Source organism: Trachypithecus francoisi, unplaced genomic scaffold, assembly GCF_009764315.1.
Source record: "Trachypithecus francoisi isolate TF-2019V2 unplaced genomic scaffold, Tfra_2.0 Lachesis_group0, whole genome shotgun sequence".
Taxonomy (NCBI): Eukaryota; Metazoa; Chordata; class Mammalia; order Primates; family Cercopithecidae; genus Trachypithecus; species Trachypithecus francoisi.
This window is the reverse complement of record NW_022681453.1, coordinates 66,359,737-66,374,012: the sequence shown is the minus strand read 5'-3', so window position 1 is coordinate 66,374,012 and position 14,276 is coordinate 66,359,737. Positions and strand designations below refer to the sequence as shown.

The 14,276-nt window shown below is 42.5% G+C and overlaps 1 protein-coding gene across 2 annotated transcripts in view; it reads left to right on the top strand.

Moving 5' to 3' along the window:
* The window catches only part of PARP15 (poly(ADP-ribose) polymerase family member 15), a 52,084-nt gene that overhangs the window by 25,680 nt on the left and 12,128 nt on the right, over positions 1-14,276 (top strand). For both annotated transcript variants that reach the window (XM_033211020.1, XM_033211021.1), the window contains exons 5-9: positions 2,052-2,279; positions 4,797-4,875; positions 6,025-6,174; positions 8,845-8,907; positions 10,511-10,678. In XM_033211020.1, the coding sequence (XP_033066911.1) occupies positions 2,052-2,279; positions 4,797-4,875; positions 6,025-6,174; positions 8,845-8,907; positions 10,511-10,678 (688 nt within the window). The remainder of the gene's footprint in view (positions 1-2,051; positions 2,280-4,796; positions 4,876-6,024; positions 6,175-8,844; positions 8,908-10,510; positions 10,679-14,276) is intronic.

The following is a 14,276-nucleotide window of genomic DNA, read 5'->3' as shown; positions in this document are numbered from 1 at the left end:
TTCTTTATTACATTCCATGGAGAATCCATCACAACTACCAGTTATTTCCGAGTAATTGACCCTTGGAAGTAGTAACAGTCACTGGGATTCTACAGGAGGGGTATCTAAGATGTAATGTAATAATCTTTCAGTATAGCAAAGAGGTGTGCCCAGCACTGTGGTGAAGCATAAAAAAGAGTCAGTGCCCTTTCGATAACATCATTCCCACCTCCACTCCCACTTTAATTTCCCAACTTTTTTTCAGAATATAAAAAAGTCATACAATTACATTGTGGAAAATATAGAAAAATACAAAAAGACAATAAAAATAATAATCCAACCATCAAAAGATAACTGTTTTCTTCTTCTTCTTTTTGAGACAGAGTTTTGCTCTGTCACCCAGGCTGGAGTGCAGTGGCGCCATCTCAGCTCATTGCAACCTCTGCTCTGCCTCCTGGGTTCAAGTGATTCTCCTGCCTCAGCCTCCTGAGTAGCTGGGATTACAGGCACCCACCACCAGGCCTGGCTAATTTTTGTATTTTTAGTAGAGACGGGGTTTCACCATGTTAGCCAGGCTGGTCTCAAACTCCTGACCTCAAGTGATCCACCCGCCTCGACCTCCCAAAGTGCTGGGATTACAGGCATGAGCTACTACTGTGCCTGGCCTTAAGAGGTAACTTTAGTTAACATTTTGCTATATTTCCTTCAAGTCAACTTTATGACTTTATGCATATTTATTTATTTATTTTTTGGGATGGAGTTTTGCTCTTGTTGCCCAGGCTGGAGTGCAATGGCGCGATCTTCATTCACCGTAGCCTCTGCCTCCCGGGTTCTTGCAATTCTCCTGCCTCAGCCTCCCAAGTAGCTAGGATTATAGGCATGCGCCCCTACACCTGGCTAATTTTGTATTTGTAGTAGAGATGGGGTTTCTCCATGTTGGTCAGGCTGGTCTTGAACTCCCGACCTCAGGTGATCCGCCTGCTTCATCTTCCCAAAGTGTTGGGATTACAGGCGTGAGCCACTGCAACTGGACAGCATATTTATTTCTTAGTTGAGATTCTCTTCTCTCTCTCTCTTTTTTTTAAAATTGAAACAGGGTCTCACTCTGTCGCCCAGGCCGGAGTGCAGTGGTACAATCTTACCTCACTGCAACCTCTGCCTCCTGGGCTCAGGTGATCCTCCCACCTCAGCCTCCCCAGTAGCTGGGACAACAGGCACACACCACCATCCCTGGCTAATTTTTGTGTTTTTGTAAAGGTGGGGTTTCACCATGTTGCCCAGGCTAGTCTTGAACTCAAGGGCTCAAGCTATCTGCCCACCTCAGCCTCCCAAAGTGTTGGGATTATAGGTGTGAACCACCATGTTAGGCCCAATATTATCTTTTTTTTCTTCTTCTTTTGGCCCAGTAATCTCTTTAAACATTTTTAAATACCATTTTTTGTTTTTGTTTTTGAGACGGAGCCTTGCTCTGTCACCCAGGCTGGAGTTGGAGTGCAGTGGCGTGATCTCGGCTCACTACAAGTTCTGCCTGACAGGTTCATGCCATTCTCCTGCCTCAGCCTCCCAAGTAGCTGGGACTACAGGCACATGCCACCACGCTTGGCTAATTTTGTTTTTGTATTTTTAGTAGAGACAGGGTTTCACCATGTTAGCCAGGATGGTCTCGATCTCCTGACCTTGTGATCTGCCTGCCTCAGCCTCCCAAAGTGCTGGGAGCCACTGCACCCGCCACCGCGCCCGGCCAATACAGTTTTTGTGTTTTTTTTTTTTTAAAAAAAAACCTAACATAAATACTGCATGTTGTTAAAGATTCTTCATAAACACCACTTTTAGTTGCATTGAGGTACCATTTTTATGCAGCCATTCCCACACTGTGGACCTGCCTCTCCTGAATGAGTGTGACTCTCTCTGGAAAGTACTCTGCCCTGTTTTTGTTTCTTCTTTCTGACTTCTCAGGCCCTGACTAAGTCAACAATAGCAGAGAGGTCCTTGTCAGAGTTGCTGGGACCACAGCTCTTTGTTTTCCACCAACTTAAGCCCTAACTTATGTAAATGTACTTTGCACATTTCAGATCATGGCAAATATAATCAAGAAATGTTTGACAACTGCAGATGAGCACTCTTTCTCATCAATCACATTTCCCATGATTGGAACAGGAATTTTGCAGTTTCCCAAAGCTGTTTTTGCTAAACTAATCCTTTCAGAAGTGTTCGAATACAGTAGCAGTGCAAGGCCAATAACCAAACCTTTACAAGAAGTCCACTTTCTGGTATATACAAATGACGATGAAGGCCGTCAGGTATGTTTACATATCCCATCTGCTTAATTCTGGCAAGTGAACCCAAGAGCATTCAGATGTTTTTATAGATCTAGGAATAACCGTGTTTTCTACTCCTGTGCCCATAAGTGATAGTTGCTAATGGGAGGTTGCCATATGACTTAACTATAAGCCAACACTGATAACTCATGTTCCTAGACAGTTCATCAACAGACAAGCTAATCGATAATAAATACATTCTTAGAAAGAAGTGGAAAGTTATTGGCATAAAAACGGCCTTGACATTTTGACACTGACTATATGAAAGCTAAGTCACGGCTTTATCTATGGGGAAAGGGCAGAATAAGAGAAGCTTCAAGGATTTAGTTATTTGGATAGAATAGACCAGTCTACACAAGTCTGTGAGTGTCTACGAACTAGAAATAGCAGCACCATATTCAGCAGTGGAGAAGCAGTCAAAGCACACTAAGTAGTTCCCACTGACATTAGAAAAATGGTATACCTAGGTTTAATCTCAGTTTTGCCATTTAAAAGTTGGGTGACATACCTCTCTGAATCTCAGCTTTTTTTTTTTTTTTTCCAGACAGAGCCTTGCTCTGTTATCCAGGCTGGAGTGCAGTGGCACCATCTCGGCTCACTGCAGCCTCTGCCTCCTGGACTCAAGCAGTCCTCCCATCTTAGCCTCCCTAGTAGCTGGGATTACAGGCATGTGCTACCACGCTCGGCTAATTTTTGTATTATTAGTAGAGACGGAGTTTCTCCATGTTGGCCAGGCTGGTCCTGACCTCAGGTGATCCACCCACCTTGGCCTCCTGAAGTGCTGGGATTACAGGCGTGAGCCACCGCACCCAGCCTGAATCTCAGTTTTATCAAGTGTAAGATGAGTGTGATAATAACACCTTTCGGAGTTGTTCTAACTATTAAAAGGGGTGTATTTGAAGTGTTTTGCATGATATCTAGCACATAGAAAACCCCCAAAACTGGTAGTAGTCATTACCTGACTTTAAGGACTGACAGGAAATTGCTACAACTTACTAACATCACCACTTAAATAGGATCAAAGATAATTTTATTTTTTAAGTTCTTAGTTATTCTTACCCATTCTGGATGGAAGTGTGGTCTTTCCAGAGATGTTTCCCAAAATTCCCCAGAAACACTCCAAAGTATTGCATGATGTAGTTTGTAAGTAAATTTATCCATCGGAAATAATAATAACAGTTTAAAAAATAACATTTAGCCCCAAAGGTTCTTAGTTTTCTTTCCCCCAGTAAATATAAAATATCCAGAGACATACTTTCTTGCTCAAAGATAAACTGGGGTAAATTATTATTAGCAAAATATTCATGATATATGTGTCCTTGTTGAGTTCATAATAACATCTGCCCTTTACTGGGGTGACATCTCCAGTAGCAATCTGGAAAGTAACTGCCCCAAATTTCATTGTTAACCAAGAATTAGAAACATGGACTGGTACAGGCTCACGCCTGTAGTCCCAGCACTTTGGGAGGCTGAGGCAGGGGTATTGCTTGAGCCCAGGAGTTCAAAACCAGCCTGGGCAACATGGAAAAACCTCATCTCTGCAAAAAATACAAAACATTAGCCAGGTATGGTGGTGCACATCTGTAGTCCTAGCTACGTGGGAGGCTGAGGTGGGAGGATCAGTTGAGTCCAGGGAGTTGAGGCTGCAGTGAGCCAAGATCACGCCACTGTAGTCCAGCCTGGGCAACAGAATGAGACCCTGTGAAAAAAGAAAAAGAAAAGAGAAAGAAAGAAAGAAAGAAAGAAAGAAAGAGAGAAAGAGAGAGAGAGAGAAAGAAAAGAGAAAGAAAGAGAAAAAAAGTAGAAAGAGTCCCAAAGATACCTGAAAAGAAAGAAAATGGATGAACACAACCCAAGTGAAACTTTACAACTCTACTCTGTCACCCATTGCTCAGTTTTATCACTTTTATCACTCACACGACCAAAATGCCTTTTTGTTTTTTCATTTCTAAACAAAACTTCAATGTCTGAGGTTTTCTACTGTGAATTTTCATGTTTTCATTCAGGAGGCTTTGGCTGGACATAAGAGACGAAGCATACTGTATATGTTTGTTGTTAATCACCCCCAGAATGTACCTAACAGCCAGAGATGCCAAGGAACGTTGTTGCCCTGCCCCCGCTCACCAACAAATGCTCTATACTCCCCTCAGCACATTGGATGTAGGAGATTAGAATGATGGAGTTTCAAAAGAGGAGGGATAACTGGTAGTGGTCACGAAAAAGGCATGTGACTTCCTGCAGAGCCAGAGTCAGCACCCCTGCTGACATACTTGCCTGGACAGTGTTAGATTACTCCCAGGGTAAAGTAAATCAGCACTGCTATTTGCTGAGAAAATTCCTAGGTTGAGCCGCAATCCTTTAAGAAGTCTCTGAAGGAAGAGGAAATCTTTTGAGAACTATTGTTATCAACTCTTTGATATTGAATGATCAATGCTCCAAAGAATTGGATTAATATTTTTACACAACATTGTTGTGGTCAGTAACTATTTCTATTTCCAGGCATTTTTAGATGAATTCACTAAATGGTCAAGAATAAATCCCAGCAAGGCCAGGATTCCCACGGCTGGAGATACCCAAGGTCTGGTAAAGTCATTCTGCTAAGGAAATATTTCCTTTTGCTGAGCAACTCTTCAGTGGTAGTTGAAGTCCAATAGAAGGAGGCAAAGCTAATTCACATGAAGAACAAATCTGTGATAGAGGAGGTGTTAGAGCATGTCCCATTGTCTGTGCACACAAAGAAGCAATCACATATTAACATGAACCAAATCAATGGTAATGAAACCAGTTTCTAAGAAATGGTAATAAAAAATAACTAAACTGTGCCTGGCACACTATACTTTACTGACTGCTGTCTTATATAGTATATTATTTAACATGTACAATGGCCCCATGGCGGGTGGTTCTGTTGCCACTGTATAAATGTCAAAAGGTAGATCTAAAGGGTTTAAGGGATGAGCTGAAGTGGCATATCTAAGTTGTAAGCCTCAGAGTGTGGAGTGGAGAGTAATATGTCAACAGGTTAAACGTAACTTCCTCTGAGGAGTCTTTTTTTTTTTTTTTGAGATAGAGTCTTGCTCTGTCACCCAGGATGGAGTGCAGTGGCGCGATCTCTGCTCACTACAACCTCTGCCTCCTCGGTTCAAGACATCCTCTTGCTTCAGTCTCCCGAGTAGCTGGGATGACAGGTGTGCACCACCACACCCAGCTAATTTTTCTGTATTTTTAGTAGACACACGGTTTCACCACATTGGCCAGGCTGGTCTCGAACTCCTGACCTCAAGTGATCCTCCCACCTCAGCTTCCCAAAATGCTGGGATTTCAGAGTAACCTTTATATTGCTACACCTGTGGTAATAAAAGACCCTCCGAGCAGTGTTGTCTGCAAGAAAGGACAGTGCCCTTTTCACACTGCCTTTTTTTCCTCATTCCTCTCTCTTGACACCACAGCAGCTCTTGCCAGTAGACAGACTGGCACAATTGGATATTTCTGCCTCATCCTATGTAACTCAGAAAATGTAGATATGCTTACTGTCACAAAGCATTCTTTTCTAATTTCCTTTAAAAAGAAAATCTAGCTGTTTAAGAGGTCAGGAGATATGGTAATATTTGGGTTTATGTTGGGGGAAAAGAAAGAGGGCCAGGCTGGGAAGAGAATAGGGCCCCAAGATGAGTGCTCTTCCTCCAGAAGCTGAGCCAGCCCATTCTTTACCTATTTCCTTTCTTTTCAGGTGTGGTCGGGACTGTCTCTAAGCCTTGTTTCACAGCATATGAAACGAAAATTGGTGCAATTACTTTTCAGGTTGCTACTGGAGACATAACCACTGAACAGGTAGATGTTATTGTAAACTCAACAATAAGGACATTCAATCTGAAATCAGGTACTTTATTTAAGTAATACATTGTAATTATTAGTATGACTAATCTCTGGAAGGGAAATTGTGGCTAATATTTGCCCTGAGTAGACAGAGAGTGTTGTAGAAAATATGTGGTCCCTGAACTCAGGAAGATGTGGGTTGAATCCCAGCTACGTCACTTACCAATGTATAGCTGTGGACAAGTCACTTAACCTCTCTGAGTGTCAGTTTCTTTGCCTGTCAAACGCCTGTTTCCCAGGAGAGGATGAGATGTGGTGTCAACTGATATAAAGGTGGAGTGTAACTGACGCATGGTACTTAGTGTCAGCTCTGGACTGTCCAATTTCCACATGTATAGTTTAGTACCTCTAAGTTCCTCTATTTTTATTTTCCTTTTTATGCAACCCAGTTGGCATTCACAACTCACCTCCCATAGTTCTTCTCTTCTCTACATTACACTGACCCAGAAATGAAACGTAAACCTTTTTCTTTATTTTCCCTGAAATGTTTGAACACTCCCATCATAGTAACACATTCAGGCATGCCCTCCCTTCATATGTCTATTAATTTATAACTTATACACATACACTCTTAACCTTTTTGGGTTTTTTGAGGTGGAGTCTCACTCTGTCGCCCAGGCTGGAATGAAGTGGTGTGATTTTGGCTCACTGCCACCTCTGCCTCCCAAGTTCAAGTGATTCTCATGCCTTAGCCTCCTGAGTAGCTAGGACTACAGGCATGCACCACCACCTAATTTTTTTTTGTTGTTGTTAGAGACGGGGTTTCGCCATGTTGGCCAGGCTGGTCTCGAACTCCTGACCTCAGGTGATCTGCCTGCCTTGGCCTCCCAAAGTGCTGGGATTACAGGCATGAGCCACCGTGCCTGGCCCTCTTAAATTTTTGTATATTATAAAACGTTGACTTTTAAGTTAAAAGGGTAAGATAAAATATAAACAGAATAAAATATATTTATAAATATATTATAAAATGTTGACTTTTAAGTTAAAAGGGTAAGATAAAATATAAACAGAAATAGAATTTAAATATTTTCTAAGTTGAAAAATATTATGGAACTTACCATGCAGAAGTGAATCTGTAGGATATCCATTTAATTCATTGGTCATTCCATTTTTCAGTCATTTAAAATGTAGACATAAATAACATTTGGTTATTTGAAACATGCCAAATTGAGCCTATGCATTTATTCCTGTCCCCTTTTGGATTCCATTAATACAACTGTAAAGGAATAAAAAGGATATAAACACACAAGAAAAAAGAACATTGGAAGGAAAACAACTATGAACAGAAGATAACAAATTTTTAGATGATGGGGAGCTGCTAGCCAAGGGTGGTAACTGCCATGGAGTAGAGAAAATTTAGTACCTGCAGGAGAGAAGAGTAGCCCCAGAGACACAGGAATTGGAGGCTGCTGGTATCTGGGAAGGCAGGGGGCAAGTACAGAGATAAAAACAAGGTTGAATGAAATTCAAGATCAGTAGCAATTAGACTACTTGATTGGGTCCCCCATCCTATACAGCAGTAACTTTCCTTGCTCTTCCCTGGCCAGAGATGGGAGGTTTATTCTCTAGAGAAAGAGAACCAGAGGGATTTTGGACTTAGGGCACCAGGCATAGGAGATGAGGAGCTAGACTGAAAACTGTTTAAGAGAACATCTGTGTACCAAACATTGAGTGCCCAGCCCCTCTCCCTGCGTGGATCCCAGAGCAGCAGACAGTAAGTGCTGCCTGCTTGCCTTACACTGAAGCCTGCTGGTCAACACGCCTTCTTGAGTAGAACTTCTAAGCTCACTCTTAAATAGGAATGGACTGGCGAAAATCACTTGACATTTGAGAAAAGTCTTCACAGCAAAGACAGAGACCAGAACAAATAAATTGAAAAAAGATTTTTTAAAAAGAGACATTTTATAACACACACACATAATCAAGGATATATAGATATCTTCATAATGATAAAACAACTAACATTCATTCAATATTTTCTGCACGCCAGGTTCTGTGCTAAGCATTTTTCATCCATTACCTCTTTTAATGTACAAATAACCCTGTGAGGGAAGTGCCATATTAGCCTCTGTGTAACAGACGAGGAACTTATTAGTCACATACAAGCTAGTAAATCCTGGAGTCAACTTCAACCCAATTTGTCAAAATGCAAAGTCCATGTTTTTAACCACTGAACCCAGCTGTCATTAGACTTGACCAAAGTGGTGAAGCTACAACCTTGACTGGAAGATTCACTGGACTGAAACCAGCTGTCTAACTGAATGGGGCAGGGAATCAAATAACTTAGTAAAGTGCTTGATTTTATTACAGTTTTGAGATCCATGCTTCTCATTAGTATCAGAACTTTTATTTTTATATTTTCATTCATTTTTACAAAATAATAAGGGTAGAATGCAAAAAATTTCAAATAACTGCAAAAGAGTCCTGTATAAATAGAGAAGGTAAAGTTGCAGATGCCAGCCTTTCAGATCCTGGGCACTTCCATGGCACTGAGATCAGACTGTTCATCAGCCACTGGGTGGAGGTTGCTATAGAAACAGCAGTTGGTTGGCCATGGGGGTGGTCAATGGATTATGCACAAAAGGGTGAGTTGAGCAGAAGTCTAATGTACAAAAGCTATAACCACTTATTGAATTCTAACTGATGCCTTTTACCATTAACATGTCTTACTTAGGTGTGTCAAAAGCTATTTTAGAAGCTGCTGGACCAGCTGTCGAGAATGAATGTGCTGTACTAGGTATGGGCACATGTTACTTCTGACTACAAACTTGAAAATCAGAGGGCTGAGATTACAATGAGAGGATGTACAGAAGGACTGGGGGTGGAGTAAGTAGCGAGCAAAACTTTGAAAGAAGGTTGGTTCACTGGAAGAGCAGGCACAGGTGGCAGGACTTGGAGGCTATGGGGGAGAGGTTCTTTATCCCACCATCTCATCTGTCTCTTACTTCCTGAGTAGTAAAAAGAACCCAGGCCTGGGTCCTAATAAGCCAGGCTCTGCCATTTACTGAGCGATCCTAGGCACGTCATCTAACTGCTAAGAGCTTTGCTTCTCTCATCAGTAGGAAAGTTCTACTAATAAGTAGTGTGGGAAAGCTGTGCCACAGATGGTTTTGAGGATCAGAAGGAACAATTAATGTGAAAAGTTCTGTAAACTGTAAAGTGCTGTACAAACTTTCCCCAACCTTGTTCTACTTCTTCCAACACAACTGCATATAACCAACTTCTAATCCTTTTATGAATGCGTGTGGACTTTGAGTGGGGAACCTAAGGTAGTGATTATAAACTATTTGTCCTTTAAAATATCCCTTGCAGAGTAGGGTAGACAGTCAGCTGTGAATGTGCTTTCAAGAAGTCATAGTGCACCCTGTTTGACAATGTATTTCTGCAACTGACCTGCTACAGTGCCTGAAACTCCTATGTTAGTAGCTCTCCTCTGATTAAGAAATTTCTCTGGAGTGAATAAAGCTCTGGAGTGAGAGCAGAGGAAGATAATATTTGATCACTAACATGAGGAGTTAGCAGGAGTTGGAGCACTGGGAGAGCTCGCTGTGCCTAGGAGGCAGGAGCAGAGGATGAAGGTAGGCTGCACAACCTGGAAAAGCCTGAGGAGGCTGCCTGGGAGGGAGGTGAGAAGGACATCCGAGGGGCCCTAGGGAGTGCCTGGGCATGGGTGCTCCTCAGGAGGGCAGGATGGGATGGGCAGGGGTCTACTCTTCTCCTCCTCCCTTTTGCTGGCCCCAGCCTTACTCAGAGCAGTCTGAACCAAAGAAGCAATGCCTTAAAATGGCCCTGGTCATTTCCATGTGCTCAAGAGCTCTAGAGTCCTGAGCGAAGGAGAAGTTTTCATCCTTTCACACCTCCGTGCCACAGAGTTTGTTGCTTTTACCTCCTTCAAAAATTAACGTGGCTGAATGAGCCACTTTATTTTTTGCTCTTCTGGGACAGCAGAGTGGGGGTTTAGAGCTCTGGAGACTGGCTGCTTGGGTTCAAGTCCTAGGCAATCTTTGGCTACTGACCTTACCTCTCTCTGTGGCTGTTTCATGTGTGAATGGGAAAACAGTACCTGCTTCACGGGCTTGTATTGAGGATTGAGCAGATTAATGCAGATAAAGTGCTTTTGAACAGCACCCCAAATACTCAACAGTGTATTTGCTGAGCTCGAGAATTCTGACTGTAAAGAAAATGTGGCTGTCACAGTCCAGTGAATGAAACCAACAGGCTCGAGGGAGGCTGGGCATCACAGCCTTCACTGATGTCAGCTATTTTCATTTCTCAAAAATCAAAGTGTTGCCTCCAGTAACTAATGGACTACATGTTTGTTTTTCTTCCCCTTTTTTCAGCTGCACAGCCGCACGGAGATTTTATAATTACACAAGGTGGAAACTTAAAGTGCAAAATAATAATTCATGTTCTTGGGGAAAATGATGTCAGGAAAACGGTCACCAGTGTTCTAGAAGAGTGTGAACAGAGGAAGTACACATCAGTTTCCCTTCCAGCCATCGGAACAGGTTTGCAGCTTATCACTCTATAATAAAATTTGAATGATACAAATTCCTTTAGATTTAGTCTCACTCTTAAGCAGATCAATGCTGAGTCCATCTGAAGGTGGCAACAATGATGTAAATCAGAGAGGGGGCCATCTTTTAGATCCGGAGGGCACCATCAGCTACTGGGCCCAAGCCTCTTTTCTCCATCTTTCTTCTTTCTTTCTTTATTTTTTCAAGACAGAGTCTCACTCTGTTGCCCAGGCTGGAGTGCAGTGGCATGATCTCAGCTCACTGCAACCTCCTCCTCCCAGGCTCATGCAATCCTCCCACTTCAGCCTCCCAAGTAGCTAGGACCACAGGTGTGCACCACCACGCCTGGCGAATATTTGTATTTTTTTTATAGAGACAGGGTTTCCCCATGTTGCCCAGGCTGGTCTCAAACTCTTAGGCTCAAGCAATCCGCCTGCCTCAGCCTCCCTAAGTGCTGAGATTACAGGCATGGGCCGCTGAGCCCACCCCTTTCTTGTTTATGTTCCCTCAGTATCTTTCCAAGTTTGGTCCTTAACTTCATCGTTTTCTCATTCTTCATTTTTTCCACTTGGGGGATTCATTTGCTCTCGTACCTGGTAACATTTCTGCACTGACTCTCAAATCAGCATTTTTCGTTCTCTCCAGGATCTCCTCTGGGGAAGTTTTCTGTTACTAGAAACTTCATTACGTCAGAATCCAAACTCATGATCCTCCCTTGAAAACAGACACTCCTCTTGAGCTCTCAGGCTTTCTCGTTTCCTTCTTCAGTGGTGCCATGACGCTCCTAGCTACCCTGGCCTGCCATCCTTGCTTTGTTGTGTCCCCAGACCCCCACAGTCAGCAAGTCCTGCTGAATCTTCTTCCAGAGAGTTGTTGAGTTCCAGCCTTTCTTTTCGTTTCCAAACCCTTCAGACCTCCCCCATCTGGTTTACTTCAATGTCTCCCATGCGGCTCCTCATTCATGCGTTCGTTGAATTGAAATGCCGTTACCCAGGCTCTGTGCAAGGCACTGGGGAGAAAATCATGAGTAAGATGCAGTCACTCCCCACGAGCAACAAGCTCAGGTTTGTCCTGCTCACAGTTTCTAGGAATGCTTTCCTCATCTCTATCGTATCATCCAGTCATTTGCTCTTCTTAGTTGACAGTGCTACTGGTCACTCACTCCCTGATTCATTCACATCCATGTCCCCTGTCACTCTCATGCAAGTGAGGGCTTCTTCCTTGGGAAGTATTAATAGTATGTAGCCACAGATTACCATTAATCTAAGAGAGTTTTTCAGCAATTAAATTTCTGATCTTAGAGCCACCACCATCATTTTAGCTCAACTCTGTAGACTTCCTTCTTCCCAGATTAAAACAGAATGCTCCTGCAGGTATCCCAGGCCCCTCTCGTATAACCCCAGGGCACCCTCCAAAGTTTGCAGTACATTCTTCCCGGCTTCCCCACTGCCCTTATTAACACCTATAACCTTTAGTTATAACCTTTTGTTATCAGTGGTAATGAGGGCAATAGGGAAGCCAGGGGGAACGTGCTGCAAGCATTTTGTTACCACTTTTTGTTCCTTGTGTTCATTCATTTCTCCCCATCTGGAGTCTCTCCCACACCATCTGGCAAATTACAGCTCTCACAAACCCAAATTGTTTTGTTGCCATCACCCAGGGCAAGCACTCTACTACTTGGCACTGGGCAAACAGAATGGAGTAAACTCTGGCCCCTCTAGGAGTTCGTGATTTGGGAACAGATGCAAGACATAGTAACCGAGAATGATACCCAATGCAGAGACCACATGGTGTGATCAGCCACATAATGGGAAGGTTTGCAACTGGGCAGGTGGAATGAACCTGTCAAGGGACTGCATACAGAAAGAGAAGAGGGCTGAAACCAGAACAGTGGAAAATGCCCACAGGTAGATTGTGGTGGGGAAAGGGCAGAAAAATCAGCAAAAGAACCAACCAGTAATCCTAAGTGTTAGAGGAGGGTAAATGCAAAATCCCAGAGGAGGAAGTGGGAGGCCATGAAATGCTTGTGCCAGGCCTCTTCGACTGTGAATACATTGTGAGATCCTCAAAAGGGAAGGACTAGATCTTTATGTCCTCTCTGCCCTGTGTTGAGTGAAGAATCATTGCCCTTTAAATTTTGTTGAATGGCGGAATGAATAACAGGTGATTTTGATGATGCCTCCAGACGTGCTCATGGATTTTCTCTTCCCCATTGATTTCAACGAACATTTTTGAAATGTTTCTCAGGCCTGGCACAGGGGCTCACGCCTGTAATCCTAGCACTTTGGGAGGCTGAGGAGGGTGGATCACTTGATTGCTTGAGGTCAGGAGTTCGAGACCAGCCTGGCCAACATGGTGAAACCCTGTCTCTACTAAAAATAGAAAAATTAGCCAGGCGTGGTGGCAGGCAACTGTAGTCCCAGCTACTCAGGAGGCTGAGGCAGGAGAATTGCTTGAACTAGGAAGCAGAGGTTGCAGTGAGCTGAAATTGCACCACTGCACTCCAGCATGGGTAACAAAGTGAGACTCCATCTCGAAAAAAAAAAGAAAGACGGAAAGAAAAAAGAAATGTTTGCCAGGCGCAATCTATTTTGAGTACCACTAAACTCCCATGAAGTAGCTGGAATAGCTATATTAATTTTAGTAGTAATATTAATAATTACTAAGATTTATTGAGTCCTTACTACATGTTCTAGGTGTTTTATATGTCAAAGCTCATGTATTCATTACAGTAACCTTATATAGGGTGATCAATTCTTTTGAGTTTTCCCAGGACTTTCCTGGTTTTAACACTGAAAGTCCCGTGTTGCAGGCAGCCTCTCTGCTCTGGGGAAACTGGGAGGGTTGGTCTTGGTACCTATGACATGGAAACTATTAGCAAAGACAAGTTTATTGTGAAGATAATGAAGCTTAAGTTATTGGACTTCACTTGCAAAGGACAGACCCTGAGAGAAGCCCTAATAATGTCTTCACCTGCTTATATGACTTAGTAAAATTTAAAAAGTAGGATATTTTAACCATCATAAATTAAGACCACTGTTTCTCCCCACTTTGACGTCTCATACTTCCCCTTGCACTGGGTGATGTTGGGGTGGCTATGAACATTTACACGATATAGCTAAGGAAAGTTGCCTTAAGAATACAATTTTCAGCATTTTAAAAGATATACTTTGTTGTGATTTCTTTTCTGATTCTAAATATTCACTGTTATACATAATTACATACTTATTCTTTTTCTGAGATATATAAATTTCAAAACCTGGATCCATCCTAAACTCTGTGTCCCCATTTTGTAGATGAGGAACTTGAGGTAGGTTCATCCTAGCAACAGAGCTAGGTTCAAAGCCATGCAGCCTGGTCCCAAATCCTGCACAATTTTTACCATTACATTTTTTTTGTTTTGTTTTTTGTTTGCTTGCTTGTTCGCTTTTTACTATTACATGGTTTTTTTTTTTTTTTTTTTTTACCATTATATTCTTACTTACTGTATTCTTAGCTACCATATTCTTATCTCTGTAACCTATTACCTTATATTATTACCCCCAATTTCTAGCTGAGCAAACTGAAGTATTCAGATGCTATAGATTGA